Source organism: Musca autumnalis, unplaced genomic scaffold (genome assembly GCF_047663935.1).
Source record: "Musca autumnalis isolate F117 unplaced genomic scaffold, ASM4766393v1 scaffold_2, whole genome shotgun sequence".
Classification (NCBI taxonomy): domain Eukaryota; kingdom Metazoa; phylum Arthropoda; class Insecta; order Diptera; family Muscidae; genus Musca; species Musca autumnalis.
In genome coordinates, this window is record NW_027411755.1 from 79,541,795 (window position 1) to 79,562,784 (window position 20,990).

Consider the following 20,990-nt stretch of genomic DNA (forward strand, 5'->3'; position numbering starts at 1 on the left):
AATTGTCAGCGGTTTGGCCATGTCAAAAGCAATTGTGGCATGCCATACCGTTGTCCTAGCTGTGGGGAAGGCCACGAACGTGGTAATTGTTCTCGTAGGATAGACCCCAATACGGCTACTTCTGACAGTGACATACCAAAGCCACCAAAGAAATGCATCAATTGCAATGAAATAGGCCACGGTGCTAACTCTCGTGAATGCCCAATCAGAAACGCCATTCTTCTCAAAAAGAATGAGCGAAAAGAAGAACGACAAGCCGCTAACTTAGCCAATTCTGAACGGTTCTCGGCAATAAGGAAGGATTTGTCCTATTCAAATGCTGCACATAGTGCAAATATTGGTACATTAATACCAACAAACACTAGAAATAATACAAATATTGGTGCAAAAGTACCAGCAAGCAATTCTGCACATAGTGCAAATATCCCAAGAAATTTAAGCAATGTTGGGCTAAAAAATATTCCTGCAATTAGTGCAAACATGCCCACAAACCGTAGAAGTACAAATGGGGATCCTGATGCAATAGCCACGAAAGTGGTTAATGAGTGTGGATCCACATTTGGAAAAAGTCTTCGTGATCTTATGAATGACTTAGAACAATTCAAACATCGCTATCAGGAAATACAGGAGGCAGAAGGCGATAACACTGCTTTCCTGAAACTCCTGATGCATCTACAGGGGTACAAATGTTGAGGTGCATATTCCTCAACGTCAACTCTTTAGTGTCTTTAGTAAAAAGACACTACATTAAAATATTCCTTCAAAGACACAAGCCTGATGTTCTGCTCTTGGCTGAACATAAACTGTCAGACAGGCACAGATTTGGCGTTGAGGGATATGCACTATTCAAACAATGTAGAATAGGTAGATCAGGTGGGGGCACGGCAATTCTCGTTAAAGAGGACTTCAAAGCCGAGAGTTTTTTAGTTGACGCAGGCAACATTGAGTCTTGTGGCATAAAGCTCTATAAAGCAGATGGGACACACATAGTGATAATTTCGATGTATCTCCCCCCTTCAGTGGAATTTAACCCCTCCGATCTTGATGCTGTTGCAGACCTGGGAGCAACCAATGATGTTATCATTGGTTGCGACCTTAATGCGAAGCATAGAGATTGGGGTGGGAATGTTTACAATAGGAGAGGTCGAGGCCTCTATACATATCTATTAGATTGTCCAAATTTAGCATTATGCCCAACAGCTAATGCCACAAGACCCAATATTGGAGAAGACTCCTATATAGATTACTTCCTGATATCATCTCGAGTAATTTTGGAGGACCATGGTCTGCTGGCAACACACGACTACGAGTCTGACCACAGAGCAGTGGAAATTAATATTTGTACCACAAATATTCAAACCGAACATTTAAAAACATTCTATAATTTTAAAAAAATGAACATCAGAAAATTTAACAGACTCGTGGAGGGTGGGCTAGCAGATCATGCTCTTCCAACAGACAGAAATGTCTCTGCCAATGAAATTGATCATTGTGCGCAACATTTAAATAATATAGTGAGAGATGCACTAGAAAATTCAGTACCAAAACAAAGGTATAAAAACCATTTATTGGGTGAGTTGCCTGCCCACATAGTGAGGTTCATAAGAGAACGAAAAAGACTTCGTCAAATACTGCGAAGATCAGGCGATCCAGAAAGACACAATGTTATAAGGGCTGATATTAATAACCTAGGCATTATTATCAGGCAACAAGTGGCCAACTTTGAGCAGGATAGGTATAAAAACTTTTTACAAAATATTAGGGTGAACCCACAAACCTACAGTAAGGTTAAGAGAGCTGCTGGTCTCTCCTATAAAGAACCCATTGGGACATTAATTGATCCTAATGGAGTTAATATCACACAAAATGACAGTAAAGCCGAACTGCTGGCGGATCACCTGCAGTATAACAACAATTCCAGGGACATCTCGGGGGTCAGTTCCATCCACAATCTTGTCAACGAGGCTGTGGTGGGAATTGAGACTCGAGAACCCCTGGTAAGTTTCTGCGGTGATTTCACAGCCGATGGTGCTGTGATTAATAATGAATCCCTCTGGCAAGAGGGAGGATTTGTTAATCCACCAAGGGTTGCAACATCAATCAAAAGTAGACCACCAAAAAAGTCTTGCGATATCGAGGGTATCCCCGACATCGCCATTAAAAAATTAGGAAATGTTATTTTAACATTTTTAACAATCCTCTTCAATCAATGTATAAATATAGGGTATTTTCCATTAGTATGGAAACAAGCCCTTGTTATACCAATTAAAAAACCGAATTCCGATGCCAAACAGTGTGGAAGTTATAGGCCCATCTCCCTCTTGTCCCCATTCGGAAAATTGTTTGAATATATTATTCTAGAAAGAATAAAAATATTATTAGAAGAACGTAAAATATTAAGAGACTGTCAATTTGGTTTTAGACCACAACACTCCACAACACATGCCCTAGTGGCATTTTCCAATTACGTCGCCAATGGGTATGAGAGGCAGATGGGCACAATGGCCATCAGCCTTGACTTCGCAAAGGCATTTGACACTGTTTGGCAAAACGGTATAATTTACAAACTCCAATCTTTTGGGTTTGATAATAATATCTGCAGGTTGATAGCGAGCTTCCTGAATGACAGACATTTTAGGGTGAAAGTCGGTGAGGATATGTCTGTGCAACGCCTGGTCCAAGCGGGTGTGCCACAAGGTTCACTCCTTGGACCGGTGTTGTACAACATATTCATAAGCGACATCCCTAGTCCGCCTGACGGGGGCCTGCTGTTGGCATATGCAGATGATATTTTGATAGCCTTACGTGGAAGATTCGGCCACACCCTTGAGAGGAGGTTAAATACATACATGGAAAAGCTCTGCGACTATTTCGATAGGTGGCAGCTTAACTTAAATGCAAAAAAATGTGTTTCCATCGTGTTAAGTGGTAAGCCCAGAGCAACTTATCCAACTTTGAGAAGATATGCTCCACAAATTAAACTCAGAAATGAAACTATTAGAACTTCTGACGAGATGAAATATCTAGGCATTATGTTCAGCAAAAACTTTGACTTCATTAAACATGTAGACTTTGTGCTAAACAAAGCCAAACGCCTATATGGCACATATCAAAAACTTTTTGTGATGAGGGGGGGCCTTTCGTCACAAATTAAACAGTTAATATACCAACAAATCATACGTCCTGTCATATCTTACTCCTTTCCGGCTTGGGCTGACATATCGTCGGCCCAGATGGAAAGGATAAGAGTATTTGAAAGGCGTATATTAGCCCCGGCATTAGGTCTAAGACCATCTATAAATAATGATGGTGAAATTAGAAGACCCTCCAATAAAAGCATCTATAGCTCAACAAAGTTGAGTAGAATAGATGCATCAATGATGAATGATGCAATAAAATTCTTTGAGAGATGTCTAGATATAGACAATAGCATCGTGGAGGATTTCCTCCAAACAAACACAGATATGAGAAGAATTCTCACTAAAAAACACCTTCCGCCAATAGCCCTTGTCAAACTAAATGAAAAAGGCCTTCTTTACCAAGGAGATTCCTTGATTTATTATCACCGCAGATACGGTAGATATGACGCAGCCACTGACCCGGTATATAATACTGAGCAGTAGGATTTGCATATGTATATATTGTAAATATAGTTTTAAGTATCATTAGATTTTAGAATTTAAGTTATTTTTAATTTATTTATTATTTTAGTTTAATAATTTTTAATTTCTTTTAAAATATTAGCCCTTTTTTTTAAATTTTTTGGGCCATTTCAAAAACATGAATTTTTATCAAAACATAACCAAATGATTGTTAGTACAGAAGTGCAACACAAAACAAAAAACATTGTAATCACTTTTATATGTATCTAGAATACCTAGTGAATGTTTATTTATAAATATCAATAATACTTTAGCCTTTAAGTAAAACATTGTAAACAAAACGAATGGAAAAATAAAAGGCAATTTTGAAATGAAATGAAAATCGAGTAACGGCATCATTCTGTGTTTTTTCAGTGCTAAGTGAAGTGTTCAAAAAAATATTAAGTGAAAATGTCTGGTCGTGGTAAAGGTGGCAAAGTTAAGGGAAAGGCAAAGTCCCGTTCAAATCGTGCTGGTCTTCAATTCCCCGTCGGTCGTATTCATCGTTTGTTGCGCAAAGGCAACTATGCTGAACGTGTTGGTGCCGGTGCTCCAGTATATTTAGCCGCCGTCATGGAATATTTGGCTGCTGAAGTTTTGGAATTGGCTGGTAATGCTGCCCGTGACAACAAGAAGACTCGTATCATTCCCCGTCACTTGCAATTGGCCATCCGCAACGACGAAGAATTGAACAAATTGCTGTCCGGCGTCACAATTGCCCAAGGTGGTGTATTGCCAAACATCCAAGCTGTTCTCTTGCCCAAGAAGACCGAAAAGAAAGCCTAAATTATCTCGAAAGGTATTATGGAAAAAATACAGACCATCGTATAAGAAGAAGAAAAATCCATACAAAATTCAACCAATCCGTCCTTTTCAGGACGACAAAAAATATTTAAAAAGAGAAAAAATCTATTCAAACTATTAATTTTCATTATTTACATTTTATAGGGAAAGAATAAAAATGACCAAAAATTTAATATTTACATTTTATAGGGAAAAAAATAAAAATGCCCAAAAAATGATATTTTTCTTAATCGACGACAACCCTTGATTATTTTACAAATGACATTTTTTCTTTCATAATTCCTTAGAAAATATGTTCGTTTGTTGTAACTGTTTTTCATTTCTACCCCCCAACAGAATTGTGTTTGTTTTATGTCGCTTTAGTTTTCACAGGAATAGCGAGACAGATAGAGAGACAGAGAAAGAGAGAGAGAGCGAAAAAGAGATCATTCGTCTCATCGATGATGTTCGCGCCAATATTCGTTCATCGATGTTCCCGCCAATGTTCGTTCATCGTATGTTGACGATGTCTGTTATGAATGTGTGTGTGTGTGGTGTTGTGTGTTTGTTAGTTAGAATAACCAAATGCCTTTACTTACGATGATGATGGTTGTTGATGTTGTTGTAGTGGCTGTTAGAGTAAATTATATGGAAAAAGTGTTCTGCCGCCGCGAATTTTGAGGAGAAAAAAGTAACTGTATTTGGAAAGGAAAAAATGCAGAAATGTGTGATTTTGGTGATGTTGTCAAAGCATAAAGTTAGTAATAGAGTGATGACAACATGAAGTGCGCACGGAAAAAATTTTTTATTTTCAAAGGGAAAAAAGTAGAGTTGTGAAATAAATTGAGGATCATTGTTAGAAAATAACAAAAATACATAAAATAGAAGAAAATGATGTGATTTTTGTGGACATTTAAGAAAAAATAAATTATTTTTAGTGAAAGATAAGAAGAAGAAGAAGAAAATTTTCAATGATTTCAACATAAAGTAAAAGAATTGATGTGATTTTTGGGACGTTTGAGAAAAATAAAATATTTTTAGTGAAACATAGGAAGAAGAAGAAGAAATTTTTTAATAATTTCAACATAAAGTAAAAGAAATTTAGAAAATTATGTGATTTTTTTGGTCATTTAAGAAAATGTGATTTAGTGAAACAAGAAGAAGAAGAAAATTTTCAATAATTTCAACTAAAGTGAGAGAAATTTAGAAAATTATGTAATTTTTTGGTCATTTAAGAAAATTTGAGTTAGTGAAACGAGAAGAAGAAGAAGAAAATTCTCAATAATTTCAACATAAAGTGAGAGAAATTTAGAAAATTATGTGATTTTTTGGAGGATTATGGGATTTTTGAATAAATAAGTAAAAGATAAAATTTTTCTATGCGAGTTCATGAAATATAAGAAGAAGAAGAAGAATTTTTTCCTAATAATTTCAACATAAAGTGAGAGAAATTTAGAAAATTATGTGATTTTTTGGAGGATTAAGTAAAAGAAAATATTTTTATATGAAATCATGAAACATAAGAAGAAGAAGAAGTTTTTCATAAGCAATTTTTTGAAAAAAGAGATGCTATAAAATTTTTTTAAATATATTTTTGAGAAAAATCGCAGTAAATATTAACAAAATTCAAACTAATTTAAAGACAATTTTTTTAAAAAAAAAGGTAATTTTCTTTATACTTTTAAAAAATTTAATAACAATTTTTAATAATTTCATCACAAAATAACAAAAATTTTTACTTGAAGGAAAAAATAAGTACTTAACATCGCAGTCAAAGATATTGTTCGCTTGGCATAGCATTGATGTGCGTTAGTTATATGAACAAACACACGCACACACAGACCGACGCTAGCGTGCGTATACACACATCGTCGTATTATCAAGCAAGCAAGCAGCTACCCTAACAATGAGAGTTGCCGGTAGAACATGTATTAGTGGAAATAAAGGAACATTTTTGTGTATTACGAAAAAGGAATGATCAGAGTTGCCGACGGTAAAATATTTTTGAAGGCAAAAAAAGAAGAAGAAAAAATTGTAAGAAAAAAGGTAATGTTTGCCGACGGCAAACATTTTTGAAGGAAAAAATGGAAAATTATTTGATGATGGAAAAAAAATTTATGAAAATAAAATTAAATGAGCAGAGTTGCCGACGGCATTTATTTTTGAAGACAAAAGGGAATATTATTTGAAAAATTTTATGAAATGTGGAAAAAGAAAGAAAAAATAAAATGCACTGAAAAAAGATATAAGAAAGAAAATATTTTATGGTTAGTTTTATTTTTCATATATTAAGGTAAGTTTTATTTTTGATATATTTTATTAAATTTTTTTATGTTTTTGTAATTTTCAACAAGAAAATATCTCTTTTTAAATATTTTTTGTGGTCCTGAAAAGGACCGATTGTTTTGTTGTAAAAGAAAAATTCTCCAAATAGCGTCAAGAAAATATTTAACCGCCGAAACCGTACAAAGTACGACCTTGTCTCTTCAAAGCATAGACGACATCCATAGCAGTGACGGTTTTACGCTTAGCATGTTCGGTGTATGTAACGGCGTCACGAATAACGTTTTCCAAAAACACCTTCAGAACACCACGGGTTTCTTCGTAGATGAGGCCAGAGATACGTTTTACACCACCACGGCGAGCCAAACGTCTAATAGCTGGCTTGGTAATACCCTGGATATTATCACGTAACACTTTACGGTGACGTTTAGCGCCACCTTTTCCCAAGCCTTTGCCACCTTTACCACGACCAGTCATTTTTCACTTTTTTAAAAATCACTTAACACTTCACGAAAGCACAAGAACGAATGTTTTTTCGATGGCTGGCGGCTTCTATTTATACAAAAATTGGCCTGTTTGACTAACCAAGAGTCTTAATGGAATACACATGTATTTGTGTATGTGTTAGTACACATTTTGGGCGCGCACAGCTGTCTTTACTGGTTTACCCACCCCTAATCATAGCCGCCTCTTCGAAATTTTCTATAAATACCGCTATATGGATGGATGGCACAGTTATTATTCTGTGTTTTGAAGTCAAAGTGTGAACATCTAGCGGAAGCAAATAAATAAAGTGTTAAGTGCTAGTGAAAAAGTGACAATCTAAAACCTAAAGAGATAAAACATATTTTGTTCAAACTGAGATAAAATTTGATATCTTTGGAAGACCTTAACGGCGTTAATCATTGTCGGCGGCTCTGTATTTTGCCGTCGGCATGGATAGCCTAGAAGGAGATGATGAAGCGCAATTCTCTGAAAATTCAGTAGACATTGCTGCTGAAGCCAATATGTGTAATGATGCAACTATTCAAAATGTCGGCGATAACAGCGACACTTCTGCTAGAGTTAAAAAAGAAAAACGAAGCAGAAGCAAACGCAAATATAAGTCCGACGATGATGAGTCAGCATACCAAAACCTAAAATTGGAGGCTATAATTACAACCCTTCAATCAGCACTAAGAACAATGGAAGACAATAATCGGTCTTTATTAGCTGAACTAACTGCTCTAAGAAAACAACAGGAAGAAACTGCCAAGCAACTGTCAGATTTCTATTCCAAAGAAAATAGCTACAAGCGAGTTATTACAAGCCTAGAAATGCAATTGGCTGCTGGCAAAAATAATTCAAATGCGTCATCAAAACCATTGACGAAAAATCACCCTAATATGGAAACAACTAGTACACCGCCAGTACTAAAGACTACGAGTACAGAGCCAGTGCGTAGTGGACAGCCGGCGGTAAGCCAAAACCCGGCTCAGGCAGGCAAGAAGCCTAAACTGCCTGGGGATGGAAAGATGAAAAAGCAACAAACAACAAAAATAGCTGCAACAACCACAGAGATGCTGCAAGATATATGTGACAACAACAATGAAGATGACATGGACACGAACGAGTGGACAGAAGTTCGCAGGAAAACTGCTAAGTCTAAGCAAAAAGCACCCCTTATGGAGACTGAAGGAATTATTATTAATAACAATGTATCAAACAATACCAATACAGGTAAGGCTAGCCACCCTCCCACTATTAAATTATATGGTGCAAATGTGAAACAATTACACAATAAACTTAAAGAAAAACTTAACCATGAACAATTCAACATGGACCTTTTAAATGGTAAAAATATTCAACTAAAACTTAATCGATCAGAAGATTTTAACATAACAAAAGAACTTTTAGATGAAGAGAAAATTCCATATTTCACATATACACCAAATAATTTAAAACCTCGATCACTATTTATTCGTGGGGTTTCAGAAACGTACGACGAGCAAGATCTAAAAGATTTTATTAAAGAAAAAAATCTACCTTTGGACGTTTTAAACGTTGTAAAAATTAAACGCAATCGATGGATTGTGCAGTTCGGCCCTACATCTGATATGAGTGCCTTCAAAAAATTGCAATACCTACTTGGTAATAAAGTTAAAATTCAAAAATATCGCAAGGAAAGCGTTGTTCAGTGTCGCAACTGCCAAAGATTTGGTCATATTTCGACCAATTGTAAAATGCCTTTTAGATGTGTCAAGTGCCCTGATGTTCATGAGAAGGGACAATGTAGAATTCCTCCTAAAGAACTAAATATAGAGGAGGTTGTTTCTGAAGATCCCTTAACGGGACAAATTAAAAAGATCATTGGAAAGCCAGTGTACTGTATAAATTGCAAAACTTCTGGTCATGTAGCCAGTGCCAAAAACTGCCCAATTAGAATGAGCATAATGCAAAAAATTATAGAAAACAGACAGCTTCGTAGTAATACTACTAATAACAATAACATACCAGGAATACAAACAAGAAATTTTAATAGTTTTCCAATTACGCCAGTATCCAAATCAGTTTCGTATGCTAGAGCTACCGAAAACAACCAATTTGCCCCAACAGTGGCACCACCATTAAGATCCCAATCATTAGACTTTATAGAAATGTTCGAAGCAGACTGTAATCGTCTGCTTGGCAAAGATTTCTACACCTGTTTAACAAAAATAGGTGAACATGCAGAATCCTACAGATTACTTACAACGGACGCTGATAGAACACGATCCCTCTATCAGCTTTTCACGAGTCTTAAGCTCGATGGATAACTTAAAAGTTATTTTTATTAATGTAAATGGGGTAGTGTCACGAACTAAAAGACACTACATACAAATTTTTATCCATCAACATAAGCCTGATATCTTGATGTTGGCTGAACATGGCCTTTCAGCAAAACACAAGTTTGCACTAAATGGCTATACTATCTACAGACAAAATAGATTGTATTCCAATAAGGGGGGAACTGCTATTTGCATAAAAAATACATTTAAATCTGAAAGACTCTCAATAAACTTTCAATTATTGGAAGGAACAGTAGTCAAAATTAGAGATCGTGGTGGCAGAAATATTATATTGATGTCACTATATCAGAGACCTCGCGTTACAATTAACATTAATGACCTAGATATAATAAGTGGAATTATTGGTGCAAATGAGGCAATAATAGGAGGCGATCTGAACGCCAAACATTCAGAGTGGGGAGGAAATGAAATAAATAGTAGCGGAAGAGTACTAAAATCATGGCTAGATAATAGTCCAAACATTAGTATAAGACCAACAGTAGAACCAACTAGATACTGTTCAACAACACTGTCATTTATAGACATTTTCATGACAACCCAAGGGCTTTATATACCTGATAGGCCAACAACTTTAGACTTTGAGTCAGATCATCAAGCAATAGCATTGAAAATCACTGCCCAACCTGAAAGGCAACCTCAACAGGAAATTTACGATTATAATAGCATAAACATTAACACCTTAAATAACACATTAGCGGAAGAATTACAAGAATATAATCTCCCAATTGATAGAAACATTGATGCTGATCAGATAGATCTTGCAGTTGATAGGCTTAGCTCAGCTCTTAACATCGCAATGGACTCGGCTATGACCAAAATAATTCCAATTAAAAATACTATGAAAAAACTTCCTGATGATATTCTTCATCTGATAGCTCAGAAGAAAACTATGAGAAGAAGATTACATCGAACCTTTGATCCACAGTCGGCAATTACCTTGAAGGCAATAATACGTAACATGAGCCGTATAATAGAACAAAAAATATCATTATTTGAAGAGGAAGACTTAATAAAAAGTCTTGAGAAAATAAAACCTTCTAAAGATATGTTTCGAAACATTAAAGGCATTAGTGGAAAATTAAGCCGAAATAAAGTAGACCACTTAGAAGTTGAAGGAAACAGAGTTACATGCGATAAAGAAAAAGCTAACGTTATGGCAAATTCCTTTGCCAACATTCAAAACGCTGCAACTATACACACTAGAAGTCGCAGGGAGGAAAATCTAATAGACCCTATGGTCCAATTTGGACTTGATTGCCTTGCTAATGGTATTATAACAAACGGTAATAATAGGCCACCAATTAATCTTGCAACACCAGCAGAAATTGGTTCTATACTAAAATCTATGAATAATAAAAAAACTTCAGGAGATGATAAAATTCCTAATTTTATCCTCAAAAAACTTGATCAAAGGGCATGGCTTTTCTTAACCATAGTGTTCAATCACTGTATTAATATCGGATATTATCCAAAGAAATGGAAAACTGCTAAGGTTATTCCGATACTCAAGCCAGGGAAAGACCCCACATTAACAACTAGCTATAGACCAATTTCGTTATTACCCTGTATGGGAAAATTATTTGAAATGGTCATACTCAATCGACTAAATGAACATATTGAGGAAGCACATGTTCTAACAAATAGCCAATTTGGCTTTAAAAAACAGCATTCCACCACCCATGCACTGCTAACACTAAATCACAAAATAGTAGCTGGTCTAAACAAAAGATGCCCTACAATAGCAGTTAGCCTAGACTTTAATAAGGCCTTTGACACGGTGTCACAAGAAGGAATTATAGAGAAAATGGAAAGTTCATATATGTTTAGCCCCTACCTAAACAGACTTAGCCATAATTACTTGAAAGACAGAAAGTTCTACGTTTATTTTGACGAAGAAAAATCGAATATAAAATCTGTTAGAGCCGGTGTTCCACAGGGATCGGTCTTAGGACCTGTCCTGTACAACCTATTCCTGGCGGATATACCCCAGCCACCTAATGATCTTTTATTAATTATATATGCTGACGATATATTAATCGCAGCAACGCATGCTAGCGCAAGAATTGCCAACACACAGTTGTGTCAATATCTCACTATTCTTAAAGACTACTTTGACAGATGGGGACTGTCAATTAACACTGAAAAAAGTAAGTCTATCATTTTTAAGGGAAAAGGAGCAAATATCTATAAAAACGCCAGACAGTACACTCCAAATATATCTATCGGTAATGTTAGTCTTTCAAATACAGAAACACTCAAATACTTAGGAGTGGTATTCGAACAAGACATGAGTTACATCAGGCACGTGGACCATGTCATTAAAAAGGGTAGAACAGCATATCATAACTACCAATGGCTACTAAACAAAAAAAGAGGGCTTAACAAAAATGTTAAACTATTAATATATAAACAGATTATACGACCAACAATGTGGTATGCATTTCCTGTATGGGCATTCATATCCTCTCATCAAATGGAGAGGATACGAGTGTTCGAAAGGAAAATCTTGGCACATTGCCTCGGCCTGGGTAGGCAGTTAACTGAACAAGGCTTCTATAAAAGTCCTTCAATAAAAAAAATTTACCAAGAAAGTAAAATCGAAAGATTTGATAGGTTTGCAATTCGTACATCCATCGATTGCCTTAACAAATGTATCACACACCCCAACCAAATGATACAAAATTTAAGTTTAACCAGAAATGAATTCAATAGAATAAAAAACAATAAGCTTTACTTACCGCCTATGAGCCTTTTGCACTTAGCAGAAACCGGTGGTCTATATGACTCCGCCGGTAATCTAAATTTTTATCATAGAAGATTTAAATCTTTAAATCTTGATGATCTTGTATATAGAACTGATCAATAAAAGTACATTAATTTGCGACTATTACTATGTCATTAAACTACGTAAATACTTGTATATATTTTGTTTTCTTTTGTTAACATAGTTTTAAGTTTTTGTAACTAGTTTTAAGTAATAGATACAACTTGTGTTTTTGATTCCTTTTCACAAGATTATAAATGAAATTTGATTTTGAAAGAAAATATTAAATATGGGAACGGGTTGGCGTGCCACAATGTTCATTTTAAAAAAATATAAATATGTCATAATTCTAGAAAAATAGGTAACTATGCTAGAAAGAATTGTTTTAACTAAAAATGATAGATTTAAGAAATATTGTAATCAAAAATTTGGAAATAAAAAATGAAATGAAATGAATGACGAGTAACGGCATCATTCTGTGTTTTTTCAGTGCTAAGTGAAGTGTTCAAAAAAATATTAAGTGAAAATGTCTGGTCGTGGTAAAGGTGGCAAAGTTAAGGGAAAGGCAAAGTCCCGTTCAAATCGTGCTGGTCTTCAATTCCCCGTCGGTCGTATTCATCGTTTGTTGCGCAAAGGCAACTATGCTGAACGTGTTGGTGCCGGTGCTCCAGTATATTTAGCCGCCGTCATGGAATATTTGGCTGCTGAAGTTTTGGAATTGGCTGGTAATGCTGCCCGTGACAACAAGAAGACTCGTATCATTCCCCGTCACTTGCAATTGGCCATCCGCAACGACGAAGAATTGAACAAATTGCTGTCCGGCGTCACAATTGCCCAAGGTGGTGTATTGCCAAACATCCAAGCTGTTCTCTTGCCCAAGAAGACCGAAAAGAAAGCCTAAATTATCTCGAAAGGTATTATGGAAAAAATACAGACCATCGTATAAGAAGAAGAAAAATCCATACAAAATTCAACCAATCCGTCCTTTTCAGGACGACAAAAAATATTTAAAAAGAGAAAAAATCTATTCAAACTATTAATTTTCATTATTTACATTTTATAGGGAAAGAATAAAAATGACCAAAAATTTAATATTTACATTTTATAGGGAAAAAAATAAAAATGCCCAAAAAATGATATTTTTCTTAATCGACGACAACCCTTGATTATTTTACAAATGACATTTTTTCTTTCATAATTCCTTAGAAAATATGTTCGTTTGTTGTAACTGTTTTTCATTTCTACCCCCCAACAGAATTGTGTTTGTTTTATGTCGCTTTAGTTTTCACAGGAATAGCGAGACAGATAGAGAGACAGAGAAAGAGAGAGAGAGCGAAAAAGAGATCATTCGTCTCATCGATGATGTTCGCGCCAATATTCGTTCATCGATGTTCCCGCCAATGTTCGTTCATCGTATGTTGACGATGTCTGTTATGAATGTGTGTGTGTGTGGTGTTGTGTGTTTGTTAGTTAGAATAACCAAATGCCTTTACTTACGATGATGATGGTTGTTGATGTTGTTGTAGTGGCTGTTAGAGTAAATTATATGGAAAAAGTGTTCTGCCGCCGCGAATTTTGAGGAGAAAAAAGTAACTGTATTTGGAAAGGAAAAAATGCAGAAATGTGTGATTTTGGTGATGTTGTCAAAGCATAAAGTTAGTAATAGAGTGATGACAACATGAAGTGCGCACGGAAAAAATTTTTTATTTTCAAAGGGAAAAAAGTAGAGTTGTGAAATAAATTGAGGATCATTGTTAGAAAATAACAAAAATACATAAAATAGAAGAAAATGATGTGATTTTTGTGGACATTTAAGAAAAAATAAATTATTTTTAGTGAAAGATAAGAAGAAGAAGAAGAAAATTTTCAATGATTTCAACATAAAGTAAAAGAATTGATGTGATTTTTGGGACGTTTGAGAAAAATAAAATATTTTTAGTGAAACATAGGAAGAAGAAGAAGAAATTTTTTAATAATTTCAACATAAAGTAAAAGAAATTTAGAAAATTATGTGATTTTTTTGGTCATTTAAGAAAATGTGATTTAGTGAAACAAGAAGAAGAAGAAAATTTTCAATAATTTCAACTAAAGTGAGAGAAATTTAGAAAATTATGTAATTTTTTGGTCATTTAAGAAAATTTGAGTTAGTGAAACGAGAAGAAGAAGAAGAAAATTCTCAATAATTTCAACATAAAGTGAGAGAAATTTAGAAAATTATGTGATTTTTTGGAGGATTATGGGATTTTTGAATAAATAAGTAAAAGATAAAATTTTTCTATGCGAGTTCATGAAATATAAGAAGAAGAAGAAGAATTTTTTCCTAATAATTTCAACATAAAGTGAGAGAAATTTAGAAAATTATGTGATTTTTTGGAGGATTAAGTAAAAGAAAATATTTTTATATGAAATCATGAAACATAAGAAGAAGAAGAAGTTTTTCATAAGCAATTTTTTGAAAAAAGAGATGCTATAAAATTTTTTTAAATATATTTTTGAGAAAAATCGCAGTAAATATTAACAAAATTCAAACTAATTTAAAGACAATTTTTTTAAAAAAAAAGGTAATTTTCTTTATACTTTTAAAAAATTTAATAACAATTTTTAATAATTTCATCACAAAATAACAAAAATTTTTACTTGAAGGAAAAAATAAGTACTTAACATCGCAGTCAAAGATATTGTTCGCTTGGCATAGCATTGATGTGCGTTAGTTATATGAACAAACACACGCACACACAGACCGACGCTAGCGTGCGTATACACACATCGTCGTATTATCAAGCAAGCAAGCAGCTACCCTAACAATGAGAGTTGCCGGTAGAACATGTATTAGTGGAAATAAAGGAACATTTTTGTGTATTACGAAAAAGGAATGATCAGAGTTGCCGACGGTAAAATATTTTTGAAGGCAAAAAAAGAAGAAGAAAAAATTGTAAGAAAAAAGGTAATGTTTGCCGACGGCAAACATTTTTGAAGGAAAAAATGGAAAATTATTTGATGATGGAAAAAAAATTTATGAAAATAAAATTAAATGAGCAGAGTTGCCGACGGCATTTATTTTTGAAGACAAAAGGGAATATTATTTGAAAAATTTTATGAAATGTGGAAAAAGAAAGAAAAAATAAAATGCACTGAAAAAAGATATAAGAAAGAAAATATTTTATGGTTAGTTTTATTTTTCATATATTAAGGTAAGTTTTATTTTTGATATATTTTATTAAATTTTTTTATGTTTTTGTAATTTTCAACAAGAAAATATCTCTTTTTAAATATTTTTTGTGGTCCTGAAAAGGACCGATTGTTTTGTTGTAAAAGAAAAATTCTCCAAATAGCGTCAAGAAAATATTTAACCGCCGAAACCGTACAAAGTACGACCTTGTCTCTTCAAAGCATAGACGACATCCATAGCAGTGACGGTTTTACGCTTAGCATGTTCGGTGTATGTAACGGCGTCACGAATAACGTTTTCCAAAAACACCTTCAGAACACCACGGGTTTCTTCGTAGATGAGGCCAGAGATACGTTTTACACCACCACGGCGAGCCAAACGTCTAATAGCTGGCTTGGTAATACCCTGGATATTATCACGTAACACTTTACGGTGACGTTTAGCGCCACCTTTTCCCAAGCCTTTGCCACCTTTACCACGACCAGTCATTTTTCACTTTTTTAAAAATCACTTAACACTTCACGAAAGCACAAGAACGAATGTTTTTTCGATGGCTGGCGGCTTCTATTTATACAAAAATTGGCCTGTTTGACTAACCAAGAGTCTTAATGGAATACACATGTATTTGTGTATGTGTTAGTACACATTTTGGGCGCGCACAGCTGTCTTTACTGGTTTACCCACCCCTAATCATAGCCGCCTCTTCGAAATTTTCTATAAATACCGCTATATGGATGGATGGCACAGTTATTACAGTGTTAACAGTGTTTGTGTGCATACCTAAGTGAAGTGAAAAAAATTAAAGTGAAAAATGGCTCGTACTAAGCAAACTGCCCGTAAATCAACTGGTGGAAAGGCTCCTCGTAAGCAATTGGCCACTAAAGCCGCTCGTAAGAGCGCACCAGCCACCGGCGGCGTCAAGAAGCCTCATCGTTTCCGTCCTGGTACTGTTGCCTTGCGTGAAATCCGTCGTTACCAGAAGAGTACTGAATTGTTGATCCGCAAATTGCCCTTCCAACGTTTGGTTCGTGAAATTGCTCAAGATTTCAAAACTGATTTGCGTTTCCAGAGCTCTGCTGTTATGGCCTTGCAAGAAGCCAGTGAAGCATACTTGGTCGGTCTTTTTGAAGATACTAACTTGTGCGCCATCCACGCTAAGCGTGTCACCATCATGCCTAAAGACATCCAATTGGCCAGACGTATCCGTGGAGAACGTGCTTAAATTCTTGACGTTTTAAAAACTATTTTTTTACAACAAAACAATCGGTCCTTTTCAGGACCACAAAATATTTATAAAAAAGAGATTATTTTTTCATCAAACTATTTATCATTTTTAACATTTTAAATAAATAAATATTTTTCTTTGTGTTTGTTTAATTTTTGAGGCTGATTTTAGGAATATTTGAAAATTTTCTTGTATGAGTCATATTTGACGGCGTCAGTAAAAATCTCCCATTAGAAGACACATTTTATTCTTCTTCTTGAAAAAAAAATATAATATTACAATTTTCCCTTTCAAAGACACATTTCTGCTTCTTAAAAAAGTATTGAAATTTGCTTCTATAGGTAATTTTTGACGGCGTCAGTAAAATTATTCATTTAAATATTTTGTTCTTCTTCTTGACACAAAAAACAAAAATTATGTTATAATTTTTCCCTAAAAAGACATTTTATTCTTCTTCTTGAACAAACTTATTGAAATTTCCTTCTATATGTAATTTTTGACGGCGTCAGTAAAATTTTCCCATTGAAATGCACATTTGTGTTCTTCTTCTTCTTCCTTTTCTATGTGTGTTTTTGATGGCGTCAGTAATATTTTCCTATTAAAGTATACATTTATTCTTCTTCTTTCTTTTCTGTTGGTCTTTTTGACGGCGTCAATATTAATTTCATCTTTAAAGGCAATGTTTTTTTCTTCTTCTTATTTTCTTCATAACAAATATTTGTTTTATTGAACTTCTTTTTGTGTGTATACTAATGTCCACGAGGCATATGTTCAATAAATTTGGCGCGAAATGTTCTCTGCAATAATGCTCTCACTATTTCTCATTCAAAATGGTTGAAAATTTTTGGCGGAAAATGCTCTCTGTTTTGTTTTATTTTTTCTTTTCAGATAATGATGAATGAAATATGCAATTTTTTTCTTTTCAGCTATATATATATTTTAATTTAGTAAAATTTTAGGATAATTTTGTAAAATTATAATTTTTTTGAAAATATTAATCAATAATTGTCTCACGTAGATATGACGAATATTTCTTGGCCATTTGAAAGGCGTAATACTACATTTTAGAAAAACATTTTCTTTTTAAAAAAAAATGTTTAAATCTTGTATTATTTTTACAGAATTGTCATAAAAAAGGGATTTATTTATTTTATTATATACATTTTTGCAAAAAATATCCAAATTATTAACGAAATCAGGAAAAATATACGTGTGAAAAACTTCAGTAATTCTATATGGTTTTTTCCTTGATATGTACTAGCAAAGGAAGAATTATTTTTGGAGAATATTTTTTGCAAAAAATGATGAAATGTTTACTAAATTTTAACGAAAATGTCCTCATATTTTATTAAAAATTAATTTTTGAGCGATTTTCATTTAATTTAGCAAAAATATTTCAATTTTCAAAAATATTACCTTTGACAGTGAATGTTTGTCCATAGGTGGTATACGGTAATGGGAAGATTTTTTTAACTTTTCCAAAGAAATAACTACTTTTTATGAATAATGTTATAATTTGGTGTAAATATACAGATTCTGAAATGTTTTTTAAGAAATTTTTATAAAACTTAATTAGATTTGAGCTTTTAAATTTCTTTGAAGAAAAACTTTTCTTCATTGAAAATATGCCAACAAGAGGATTTCTGCCGTCTTGGACCACATAAAGATTTTCAATTTTTTTCACAGTGAAAATGTAAAATATGTCAATATTTTAATTTTATCCCAAAGTAAACATATCAGGCTTTATTCTCAAATAGAATTTGGAAAATATTTTTTGAAAAAATTCATAATTTTTTCAAATTTAGTTACAAATTTGTGATTACATTTTTACAATCTGTGAAGTTAAACGCTTATAACTTTTAAACGGATAAAGGAAATTACACCAAATTTTCGTTAAAATATGGCCTGATATCTATACAAGAAATGTGTAAAATATCTTTTATAAAAATATTCAAACATTCTTCAGAAAAATTAAATTCCTACGAAAACTTTTGTAAAAAATTAAACACGCTTCCACACAATATTTCGAAAAATATAGCTATTGACTACTATGCACTTCTCATCTTTTCAATGTACCTACCATGTTAAAACTTTGCCAATAACAATTTAATAGTACACATAAATTTGTGAGTGTATTTGTGTTACAGTGAAATATAAACATAAAAGTGAATAATCATGTCTGACGCCGCCGTTGTTGAAGCCACCGCCTCCCCAGTTGCCGCTGTTGAGAAAAAGGCACCAAAGAAGGCCGCAGCCAAAGCAAAGAAACCATCAGCTGCCCCTACTCATCCACCAACCCAACAAATGGTTGACGCCGCCATCAAAACATTGAAGGAACGTGGTGGTTCATCATTGCCTGCCATCAAGAAATATTTGGCCAGCACCTACAAGGTTGATGCCCAAAAATTGGCTCCTTTCATCAAGAAATATTTGAAGAGCGCTGTTGCCAGTGGAAAACTCATCCAAACTAAAGGTAAGGGTGCTTCTGGTTCATTCAAATTGTCCGCCTCGGCTTCCAAGGAACCCAAAGCAAAGACTGCTGAAAAGAAGAAGAAGGCACCAGCTGCTGAGAAGAAGAAGAAGGCTGCCCCTAAAAAGGCCGCCGGTGAAAAGAAAACCGCTGCCAAGAAGCCATCTGCCGCCAAAAAGACCGCTGAGAAGAAGAAGGCTGACAAAACAAAGGCTAAGGCCGCCAAGAAAACCGGTACAGTTAAGGCTAAACCAGCAAAAACCGCCGCTAAAGCATCTGCCACCAAACCAAAGGCACCCAAGGCAAAAACAGCAGCTGCTAAACCCAAAAAAGCCGCCGCACCAAAGAAGCCAGCTGCCAAGAAAGCCGCCGCCAAGAAGTAATTTTTCCCAGAAAGATTACTTGTTGACAACATTTTTCGATATTCGAAAGCATAATATCTAACAGCCCTTTTCAGGGCTACAAATTAAATTCAAAAAGAGAAAATCTTTACTTCAAACTATTTATTATTACTACTATTTATTGTTTTATTACCTAAATAAATAAGAAAAATACACACGTGTCTGATTTTAAAAAAATTTTACCCTCACTAATTACTTTTCCTATTAGGTAATTAACATTGAGCCTGTTTTATTATGGGCATTCCACAAAATAACACCACAAAGGGATTAAAATTTTAGTCTGGGTCATAAAATAAATGTGACTAATTTTTGTTTGTCTAATTATGGTCATTTTCATCTAATTTCATATTTTAGGAATTTTTCATTTAATCTTCAAAAATGATAATTTTTTCTCTTTGCAAAAATTGTTTGCTGGGTAAAAGGAGATTATTTTAATCAGGAATGTTTTTCTATTCTAATGAAGTTATGTTGCAACTCTATTTTATTTCTTTTTCTATTTTTTCCATTGAAAAATGTCCCGTTAATTTTTGCGCCACCACCAAAAAAATTTCCCCTTAAAAATGTTCGCGCTTCATATTTGACATTGGCGTAGTGAAGTATTACAGGCAAAATGCTTATACATACTTGTTGTTCGTTTATACATTTTCGATATGGTGGTGACTGCCGACGGTAATACTAAGTAACAACGCACAAGCACACACACACATACCCATACAGTGGATGGCGTGTTGTTGTACACACATAGAGTAGCCAAGCAAGCAAAAAAGCAATATGAACCACGGCAAAACAAGATTTGACGGCGTCATTTACTAAATACATGGGAAAATTATTATTTTTGCTAGAATATGAGGAATTTTAAAATTATTTTGGTAAGTTTCTTTATTAAATAATGGAAAATAAGTGTTTCGACAAAAATTTGATCTCTTTTAAAATGTTTTTTGTGGCCCTGAAAAGGGCCTTTTATGGTTGAATTTCGACGAAATATGAAAAAATCAAGGCATTTACTTGGAGCTGGTGTATTTAGTAACAGCCTTGGTACCTTCAGAGACAGCGTGCTTAGCCAATTCACCGGGCAACAATAGACGGACAGCGGTTTGGATTTCCCGACTGGTGATGGTAGAGCGCTTGTTGTAGTGGGCCAAACGAGAGGCTTCGGCGGCAATACGTTCGAAGATGTCATTCACGAAACTGTTCATGATGCTCATGGCCTTTGACGAAATACCAGTATCAGGATGGACTTGCTTCAACACTTTGTAAATGTAGATAGCGTAACTCTCCTTACGCTTGGTACGTCTCTTCGACTTATCGCCCTTGGTGATGTTCTTTTGGGCTTTGCCGGCCTTCTTTGCTGCTTTACCACTGGTTTTAGGAGGCATTTTTCACTTTTAGTTTTTTAATCACACAAACACTTTTAACACTGTTCACA

At 34.3% G+C, this 20,990-nt stretch overlaps 3 protein-coding genes and 2 long non-coding RNA genes across 5 annotated transcripts; 4 read left to right on the forward strand and 1 right to left on the reverse strand.

The window, feature by feature from the left end:
* Positions 1 to 5,184: 5,184 nt before the first annotated feature.
* Positions 5,185 to 6,598, forward strand: LOC141392876 (uncharacterized). Its single transcript, XR_012409904.1, has 2 exons — positions 5,185 to 6,087; positions 6,170 to 6,598. It is a non-coding gene; the product is annotated as an uncharacterized lncRNA (long non-coding RNA).
* Positions 6,599 to 13,957: 7,359 nt separating this feature from the next.
* Positions 13,958 to 15,371, forward strand: LOC141392880 (uncharacterized). The gene is made up of 2 exons (XR_012409906.1): positions 13,958 to 14,860; positions 14,943 to 15,371. It is a non-coding gene; the product is annotated as an uncharacterized lncRNA (long non-coding RNA).
* Positions 15,372 to 16,279: 908 nt separating this feature from the next.
* On the forward strand, positions 16,280 to 16,690 carry LOC141392291 (histone H3). The gene has a single exon (XM_073965241.1). It carries the CDS (start codon positions 16,280 to 16,282, stop codon positions 16,688 to 16,690), a length of 411 nt encoding a protein of 136 aa, XP_073821342.1.
* Positions 16,691 to 18,810: 2,120 nt separating this feature from the next.
* On the forward strand, positions 18,811 to 19,619 carry LOC141392878 (histone H1-like). The gene has a single exon (XM_073965852.1). The coding sequence runs from the start codon at positions 18,869 to 18,871 to the stop codon at positions 19,544 to 19,546; it is 678 nt and encodes a 225-aa protein (XP_073821953.1). The 5' UTR covers positions 18,811 to 18,868; the 3' UTR covers positions 19,547 to 19,619.
* Positions 19,620 to 20,511: 892 nt separating this feature from the next.
* LOC141392877 (histone H2B) lies at positions 20,512 to 20,953 on the reverse strand. Its single transcript, XM_073965851.1, has one exon. It carries the CDS (start codon positions 20,938 to 20,940, stop codon positions 20,566 to 20,568), a length of 375 nt encoding a protein of 124 aa, XP_073821952.1. The 5' UTR covers positions 20,941 to 20,953; the 3' UTR covers positions 20,512 to 20,565.
* Positions 20,954 to 20,990: the final 37 nt, after the last annotated feature.

Coding starts and splice junctions, on each gene's coding strand:
- LOC141392291 (XM_073965241.1), top strand. CDS start 16,280: ATGGCTCGTACTAAGCAAACTGCCCGTAAATCAACTGGTGGAAAGGCT.
- LOC141392878 (XM_073965852.1), top strand. CDS start 18,869: ATGTCTGACGCCGCCGTTGTTGAAGCCACCGCCTCCCCAGTTGCCGCT.
- LOC141392877 (XM_073965851.1), bottom strand. CDS start 20,940: ATGCCTCCTAAAACCAGTGGTAAAGCAGCAAAGAAGGCCGGCAAAGCC.